Genomic DNA, 9,569 nt, shown 5'->3' on the forward strand with positions numbered 1-9,569 from the left:
CACCGACCACCGCCAACACACATAGCTTTCCCTGCAATTCCACGTTCTGTGTTGTGATAGAAAACACTTAGGGCAGAGCTTCCCAACAAGGTGCAGTCCCTGGGATTGTGACCTTTACAGGCCATAGGGAAGCAGGGCCAAGGTCTGGGTGTTGGGAGCTTCAAGCAGCCTTCTCCCTCCCATCCCCAGGCATTCTACAAATACTACCAGTTTCTATATGCACCAGGATCTGAAAACCTTCCACCTAAGATGGACATCAGAGTCTACTACAGCTGAGGCACTACCTCCAGGCCTTCCCCCAGGCCACCATGCTGCCCCTGCAGCCAGGCATGGCTCTCCCCTGCAGGCATCTCTGTGCTCCCTCCATGTTCACTGAGAGCCGCTGCCTCTCCTCTGCTGAAGGGTCATGAAAGCAGCTCCAGTCCCAGGAGCACTGCTTATCAGGTGTGTCATCCTGAGCCCAGTCTCCTCAACTGGAAGAACAGAGCTTCTACTTTCCAACTGTTGTGCAGATTAAATGAGCAAGGGAAGGGAATGCAGCCAGCATAGCCCAGTACGTGGACTTCATCACAAGATATGTCTTTTCCTTCCCCTCCTCCTCCTTTTCTCCCTCCCAGACCTCTACCCCTTGCTCCCTCCCTTCCAGCTTTTATTACTTTCACTCAACTATGTTTCTCAGCTTTGGTGGAATTGGGATGTTTTTAGTAATTTTTAGCTAACAAGAATGTTGGCTTGTGAGCTGACCAGTCAGTCATACTGTGACATCTTTATCCTCCACACTTAAGGTTTTTCCTTAGGTCATTTAGCTGTGTCTTGTGCAGCCCACAAGATGCTAAGAGTTTAACACTTAATTAATATTTCTCACACTAATCACATTTCATAGGGTCTTAGTGAATATCTCAATCAAAAACAGGGTAGAGAGTCTATGGTTAAACAAATACAGTAACTGCTGTGTTAATCCAAGATATAGGGGTTTCTTTCCTATAAAAATTACCAGGAATTTACTAGGCATATGCACTGAGTCACCAGGATGGGGCCATAACTTTACAGAAAATAACTTTAAGAAACACCGGATCACTCTCTCGCGGGTCGGGGTTACATGGCGGCGACTGCGGCAAAGCGAGAGCCTCGGAGACGCCGCTGCCGCTAGCACAGCCGGAGACCTGAGCCGACATTGGGGAGTGTTCGCGGGCCCCGCACTCCCTCGATGAGCCGGAGAAGTCCCGTTTTATCAGAGTAAGATGGACGGTAGCTTTGATTGTGATTGTGGTGAGCTGGAGCCACCTGATCACTAACAAAAGACATCTTCTGTTAACCAACAGCCGCCAGGGCTTCCTGTTGAAATAAACAGCAACAAAGGAAGAAAAGAGGCAAAACGGAAATAGTGCTTACCAGCACCTTAGAATGATGCTGCTCAGGACCAGTCCAACACTGAATGTATCTGCACTGTGAGGAGAATGTTCATAGAAGCCTGTTGTGTGCATATTTATTCACATTTTTGTTAAATGTTAAATCGTTTAGCACAGTAAATCTGAGTGCATAGTATGTCATTTCATTCCGTTTGAGTGTTTTCTTTAAATGTCTGCAGAGTTGCTGCCCCTTTCTTGAACTATGAGTACTGCAATCTTTTTAATTCTCAGTATGAATAGAGCTTTTTGAGCTTTAAATCTAAGGGGAACTCAGCGGGCCTGGTTGGCATATGCAATGAACATCAAGAAATCATCTTGTTGTGGAAGCAAAATTACTTTTCTTTTCCTTTTTTGAAAGATCTTTCCTTTTGATGTCAGTTTTCTTCCTTGCTTACACAAGTTCAACAATTCGAAAGGAAAAGGCAATAGTAAAGGTTTCAAAATGGCAGAGAAATTTGAAAGTCTCATGAACATTCATGGTTTTGATCTGGGCTCTAGGTATATGGACTTAAAACCATTGGGTTGTGGAGGCAATGGCTTGGTTTTTTCTGCTGTAGACAATGACTGTGACAAAAGAGTAGCCATCAGGAAAATTGTCCTTACTGATCCCCAGAGTGTCAAACATGCTCTACGTGAAATCAAAATTATTAGAAGACTTGACCATGATAACATTGTGAAAGTGTTTGAAATTCTTGGTCCTAGTGGAGGCCAGTTAACAGACGATGTAGGCTCTCTTACCGAACTGAACAGTGTCTACATTGTTCAGGAGTACATGGAGACAGACTTGGCTAATGTGCTGGAGCAGGGCCCTTTACTGGAAGAGCATGCCAGGCTTTTCATGTATCAGCTGCTACGTGGGCTCAAATATATTCACTCTGCAAACGTACTGCACAGAGATCTCAAACCAGCTAATCTTTTCATTAATACTGAAGACTTGGTGCTGAAGATAGGTGACTTTGGTCTTGCACGGATCATGGATCCCCATTATTCCCATAAGGGTCATCTTTCTGAAGGATTGGTTACTAAATGGTACAGGTCTCCACGTCTTTTACTTTCTCCTAATAATTATACTAAAGCCATTGATATGTGGGCTGCAGGCTGCATCTTTGCTGAAATGCTGACTGGTAAAACCCTCTTTGCAGGTGCACATGAACTTGAACAGATGCAGCTGATTTTAGAATCTATTCCTGTTGTACATGAGGAAGATCGTCAGGAGCTTCTCAGCGTAATTCCAGTTTACATTAGAAATGACATGACTGAGCCACACAAACCTTTAACTCAGCTGCTTCCAGGAATTAGTCGAGAAGCACTGGATTTCCTGGAACAAATTTTGACATTTAGCCCAATGGATCGGTTGACAGCAGAAGAAGTGCTTTCCCATCCTTACATGAGCATATATTCTTTTCCAATGGATGAGCCAATTTCAAGTCATCCTTTTCATATTGAAGATGAAGTTGATGATATTTTGCTTATGGATGAAACTCATAGTCATATTTATAACTGGGAAAGGTACCATGATTGTCAATTTTCAGAGCATGATTGGCCTATACATAACAACTTTGATATTGATGAAGTTCAGCTTGACCCAAGAGCTCTGTCTGATGTCACTGATGAAGAAGAAGTACAGGTTGATCCTCGAAAATATTTGGATGGAGATCGTGAAAAGTATTTGGAGGATCCTGCTTTTGATACCAATTACTCTACTGATCCTTGTTGGCAGTACCCAGATCATCATGAAAACAAATATTGTGATCTGGAGTGTAGCCATACTTGTAACTACAAAACAAGGTCATCATCATATTTAGATAACTTAGTTTGGAGAGAGAGTGAAGTTAACCATTATTATGAACCCAAGCTTATTATAGATCTTTCCAATTGGAAAGAACAAAGCAAAGAAAAGTCTGATAAGAAGGGCAAGTCAAAATGTGAAAGGAATGGATTGGTTAGAGCCCAGATAGCTCTAGAGGAAGCATCACAGCAACTGGCTGAAAAAGAAAGGGAAAAGAATCAGGGATTTGACTTTGATTCCTTTATTGCAGGAACTATTCAACTTAGTTCACAACATGAGCCTACTGATGTTGTTGATAAATTAAATGACTTGAATAGCTCAGTGTCCCAACTAGAATTGAAAGGTTTGATATCAAAGTCAGTAAGCCGAGAGAAACAGGAAAAAGGAATGGCAAATTTGGCTCAATTAGAAGCCTTGTACCAATCTTCTTGGGATAGCCAGTTTGTGGGTGGTGGGGAGGACTGTTTTCTCATTAATCAGTTTTGTTGTGAGGTAAGGAAGGATGAGCAAATTGAGAAGGAAAACACTTACACCAGTTACTTGGACAAGTTCTTTAGCAGGAAAGAAGATACTGAAATGCTAGAAACTGAGCCAGTAGAGGATGGGAAGCTTGGGGAGAGAGGAAATGAGGAAGGATTTTTGAACAACAGTGGGGAGTTCCTCTTTAACAAGCAGCTTGAATCCATAGGCATCCCGCAGTTTCACAGCCCGGTTGGGTCCCCACTTAAGTCAATACAGGCCACCTTAACACCTTCTGCTATGAAATCTTCCCCTCAGATTCCTCATAAGACATATAGCAGCATTCTGAAACATCTGAACTAAAACACTTAGAAGACATTTTTCTTTGTATTCTTCATGAAATGTGTTGTCTTTTTTATTACTAGTGTTTCAGTCATTTTTTTACTTGAATCATATGGTGTCATTTAGAAAGGATTTTATTAGTTCTTGGTTTTTAAAATCCAGACTTTTTTTCTACATGTGAGATGGTTTTCATTTTAACTGGCATGTCGTTTGCACACAAAAAATAAAGAATAGAGCAAAATAATGCAATGCAGGAGGCCACAAAAGAAATGCACTAAGACAAGTAAAAAACATTCTCTCATAGAACAATGATCTGTTTTACAGGAAACAAAAATCTTGCCTTGAAATTGACACAGTGAGACTGTACATAATTGCATGAAAATATCTATTTTTTTCCTAAAACATTTTTCATTCATGAGTATTTTCAAGTTTTTCATACTGTACACATTTCTTAAGACACATGATACCAGCAGCAACTGAAAATGAATGCCGAATTTGGTACACATGTGTTATCTACCTCAAGGTAACAAAAGTATGTGGCAAAACATAGACCACCCATAGTGCTTCACATATGCACTTCTATTTAGCCAGCGTTTATTGTAGTAAACTATTCTTAATGAGATTCACGCACCGTTTATAAATGTTCTGGTATGCATTCTTTATAGTGAAGTGTTACTACATCACATCTTATTTATTTTAGCAAATCAGTATATTTTCTGTATTTAATTATAAAAAGTTAACTTAGTTTTTGAAATTTATTTGCAAACACACTTTTCCATTTGGCACTATGGTTTTTTGCCTACTTAGCTGATTATATAATGTCAGCTCATCCTAAGGCTGTCCACGTACTTAATTTACTTAAGTATTCATTTTAAGTAAAGCGCTCACTGTGTATAGGAATTTGTATTTTGGAGGTGCTTGATCTATCTACAAAGAAACATTAGGAATTACTTTATTATAAAATGCTCCTAGAAGTCTTAACTGTGTTTATTTTAAAAAAAAAAACTGTTAATGTTAGACTTGTGTGTATGGAAGTAACTAAGGTACATCATTATTGTAGTTTAAAAGTTGTACATGATAAGACATATTTTGTTTTTACTGTATGTTTTTACTGAATGATCTGTTCCCCATCCCAAGGCAAGCATGAATAAAATTAGGTTAAATGTAAAAAAAAAAAAAAAAAAGAAAAAAAAAAAGAAACACCGGATCAAGTATTGTCACTGCATTTCTAAACAAACAAAAAATAAACAAAACAAACAAACAAACAAACAAAAACAACCACACACACACTAAAAATAGAATTACCATTTTTATATATCTCCCCAAAAGAATTTTTTCCATTTTATGTTATTTTATTTCTTTTCAGTGTTCCAAAATTCATTGTCTATGCACCACACCCAGTGCACCATGCAATCCGTGCCCTTCTTAATACCCACCACCAGGCTCACCCAACCCCCCTATCCCCTTCCCCTCCAAAACCCTCAGTTTGCTTCTCAGAGTCCTCAGTCTGTCATGGTTCCTCTCCCCTCCAATTTCCCCCAACTCCCTTCTCCTCCTCATCTCCCCATGTCCTCCATGTTATTCCTTATGCTCCACAAATAAGTGAAACCATATGATACTTGACTGTTTCTGCTTGACTTATTTCACTCAGCATAATCTCTTCCAGTCCCGTCCATGTTGATACAAAAGTTGGGTATTCATCTTTTCTGATGGAGACATAATACTCCATTGTATATACGGACCACATCTTCTTTATCCATTCGTCGGTTGAAGGCCATCTTGGTTCTTTCCACAGTTTGGCAACTGTGGCCATTGCTACTGTGAACACTGGGATAGAGGTGGTCCTTCATTTCACAATATCTGTATCTTCGGGGTAAATACACAGTAGTGCAGTTGCAGGGTCATAGGGTAGCTCTGTTTTAAATTTCTTAAGGAATCTCCACACTATTTTCCAAAGTGGCTGCACGAACTTGCATTCCCACCAATAGTGTAAGAGGTTTCCCCTTTCTCCACATCCTCTCCAACACTTGTTGTTTCCTGTCTTGTTAATTTTGGCCATGCTAACTGGTATAAGGTGGTATCTCAATGTGGTTTTGATTTGAATCTCCCTGATTGCTAATGATGATGAGAATTCTTTCATGTGTCTGTTAGCCATTCATATGTCTTCTTTGAGAAGGGTCTGTTCATGTCTTCTGCCCATGTTTTGATGTGATTATCTGTTTTCTGTGTGTTGAGTTTGAGGAGTTCTTTATAGATCTTGGATATCAGCCCTTTGTCTGTAGTGTCATTTGCGAATATCTTCTCCCATTCTGTGGGTTGCCTCTTTGCTTTGTTGACTGTTTTCTTTGCTGTGCCAAAGATTTTGATCTTGATGAGGTCCCAAAAGTTCATTTTCACTTTTGTTTCCTTTGCCTTTAGAGACATATCTTGAAAGAAGCTGCTGTGGCTGATGTTGAAGAGGTTACTGCCTATGTTCTCCTCTAGGATTTTAATAGATTCCTGCCTCACGTTGAGGTCTTTTATCCATTTCAAGTTTATCTTTGTGTATGGTGTAAGAGAATGGTCGAGTTTCATTCTTCTGTATATAGCTGTCCAATTTTCCCAGCACCATTTATTGAAGAGACTGTCTTTTTTCCATTGGATATTTTTTCCTACTTTGTCAAAGATTAGTTGACCATAGAGTTGATGGTCCATATCTGGGCTGTCTATTTCATTCCATTGATCTATGTGTCTGTTTTTATGCCAATACCATGCTGTCTTGGTGACCACAGCTTTGTAGTAAAGCTTGAAATCAGGCAATGTGATGTCCCCAGTTTTGTTTTTCTTTTTCAACATTTCTTTAGCAATTTGGGGTCTCTTCTGGTTCCATACAAATTTTGGATTGTTTGTTCCAGCTCTTTGAAAAGTGCTGGTGGAACTTTGATTGGGATGACATTGAAAGTATAGATTGGCCTGGGCAGTATAGACCTTTTAACAATGTTTATTCTTCTGATCCATGAGCATGGAGTGGTCTTCCATCTTTTTGTGTCTTCTTCAATTTCTTTCATGAATGTTCTGTAGTTCCTCAAGTACAGATCTTTTACCTCTTTGGTTAGGTTTATTCTAAGGTATCTCATGGTTCTTGGTGTTGTAGTAAATGGAATCAATTGTCTAATTTCCCTTTCTATATTTTCATTTTTAGTGTATAAGAAAACAACTGATTTCTGTACATTGATTTTGTATCCTGCCACATTACTGAATTGCTATATTTGTTCTAGTAGTTTGAGGGAGGAATTTTTGGGGTTTTCCACATAAAGTATCATGTCATCTGTGAAGAGAAAGAGTTTGACTTCTCCATTGCCAATTTGAATACCTTTTATTTCTCTTTGTTGTCTGATTGCTGTTGCTGGGACTTTTAGTACTATGTTAAACAAGAGTGGTGAGAGTGGCCATCCTTGTCGTGTTCCTGATCTCAAAGGGAAGGCTGTCAGCTTTTCCCCGTTGAGGACGATATTCACTGTGGGTTTTTTGTAGATAGATTTTATGAAGTTGAGGAATGTTCCCTCTATCCCTAAACTTTGGAGCATTTTAATCAGGAACAGATGCTGTGTTTTGACAAATGCTTTTTCTGCATCAATTGAGAGGACCATGTGGTTCTTCTCTCTTCTCTTATTGATTAGTTCTATCACATTGATTGATTTGTGAATGTTGAACCACCCTTGTATCCCATGGATAAATCACACCTGGTCATAGTGGATAATATTTTTAATGTACTGTTGGATCCTATTAGCTAGGATCTTGTTGAGAATCTTAGCATCCCTATTCACCAGGGATATTGGTCTGAAATTCTCCTTTTTGGTGGTGTCTTTGCCTGGTTTGGGGATATGGGTAATTCTGGCTTCATAAAGAGTCTGGAAATTTTCCTTCTGTTTCTATTTTTTTGAAACAGCTTCAGGAAAATAGGTGTTATTTCTTCTTTGAATATTTGATAGAATTCTCCAGGGAATCCATAGGTCCTGGGACCTTGTTTTTTGGGAGGTTTTTTGATCATTGCCTCAATCTTGTTACTAGATATAAGTCTATTCAGGTTGTCAATTTCTTCTTGATTCAGTTTTGGAAGTTTCTATGTTTCCAGGAATGTATCTGTTTCATCTAGGTTGCTTAACTTATTGACATATAACTGTTGATAATAATTTCTGATGATTGTTTCTATTTCCTTGGTGTTAGTCGTAATCTCTCCTTTTCCATTCACAATTTCATTAATTTGGGTCCTCTCTCTTTTCTTTTGGATTAATTTGGCCAATGGTTTATCTATCCTATTGATTCTTTCAAAAAACCAGCTTCTAGTTTCGTTGATGTGTTCTACTACAGATACTTATTCATTAATGTTTACAGAGGCATTATCCACAATTTCCAAACAGAAGAAGCAACCCAAGCATCCATTGAAGGATAAATGGATAGACAAGACATGGTCTATCCATACAATGGAATATTATTCAGCCTTAAAAAGAAATGAATTTCTGACACATGCTGTATCAGGGATGCACTTTGAGGACATCATTCCAAGTGAAATAAACCGGATACAAAAGGACAATGCTGTGTGATACAATTTATATGAGAAACCTAGAGTAGTCAAATTCATAGAGACAGAAAGTAGAATGATGGTTGCCAGGGGCTGCCGAGGGGGAAATGAGGAGCTAGTGTTTAATGTGGAATGGACTTTCAGTTTGGGAAGGTAAGAAAGGTCTAGAGATGGATGTTGGTGATGACAGCACAACAGTATGGATGTACTTAGTGCCACTGAAATGTACACTTAAAAATGGTTAGAAGAACAAATTTTGTGTTCTGTATATTTTACCACTATATGTGTGTGCGTATGTGTGTACAAAATATATTTCTCTTTCATATTGATGTTTTACAGAATTACACAGGATACCTTATGGTCTCATACAACTAAGTATCAGAAGTCATTTTCCACTTCTTTCTCCAACAAAGGAAGTAAAATGTAACTCCTTCCTTCCTTGCACAAAATCCAAAATAGCACAACCAATTAAGCAAACAAGGTTACAGTATGGAGTGCTTAGGATAGTGAGAGAAAGCTCAAGCATCATGCATGCCTTCCCATTGGTCACTGGCAGTGGTCATTATTGCTCTTCACTAGATAATTCCAGCCCTCTAGTTTCTGCTTACATGAGGAATTGCACTCTCCTGCCTCCTCTTGAAGTTACATGTGGTCATTTGACTTAACAAAGCTTCGTGTCATTTTCAGATAGAAGCTTTAAGAACCAGTGTTCTTTTTCCTGTTTAAGCTATTGTGGAAGCACAGAGCTGGAGCTCTCCCAGCCAGGATGTCCCAATGAAAACAGTGTGCACAGAGACCCCAGCCAAACTGCAGTGGGCATGTAGTGGGTGTAGTGAAAAACCTTTGTTGTTTCAGTGTCTGAGATCTTGGGGTTATTTGTTACTGCTTCCTTGCCTAGCGTACCCTGACTGATATATTACTAAGGTGATCTACTACCCAGCATTTGGCAGAATGTTTTAAAGGGGAGATGATTAGTAGAAGATTATTGTTAAAGAAATGTTGGGTTTCT

The 9,569-nt window shown here is 39.1% G+C and overlaps 1 protein-coding gene across 1 annotated transcript; it reads left to right on the top strand.

Annotated features, from left to right (window-relative positions):
* Window positions 1-1,781: 1,781 nt before the first annotated feature.
* Window positions 1,782-5,182, top strand: LOC125094326 (mitogen-activated protein kinase 6-like). The gene has a single exon (XM_047719945.1). It carries the CDS (start codon window positions 1,852-1,854, stop codon window positions 4,018-4,020), a length of 2,169 nt encoding a protein of 722 aa, XP_047575901.1. The 5' UTR covers window positions 1,782-1,851; the 3' UTR covers window positions 4,021-5,182.
* The last annotated feature ends 4,387 nt before the right edge of the window (window positions 5,183-9,569 follow it).

The sequence above is a fragment of the Lutra lutra genome, chromosome 1 (genome assembly GCF_902655055.1).
Source record: "Lutra lutra chromosome 1, mLutLut1.2, whole genome shotgun sequence".
Lineage (NCBI taxonomy): Eukaryota > Metazoa > Chordata > Mammalia > Carnivora > Mustelidae > Lutra > Lutra lutra.

Coding starts and splice junctions, on each gene's coding strand:
- LOC125094326 (XM_047719945.1), top strand. CDS start 1,852: ATGGCAGAGAAATTTGAAAGTCTCATGAACATTCATGGTTTTGATCTG.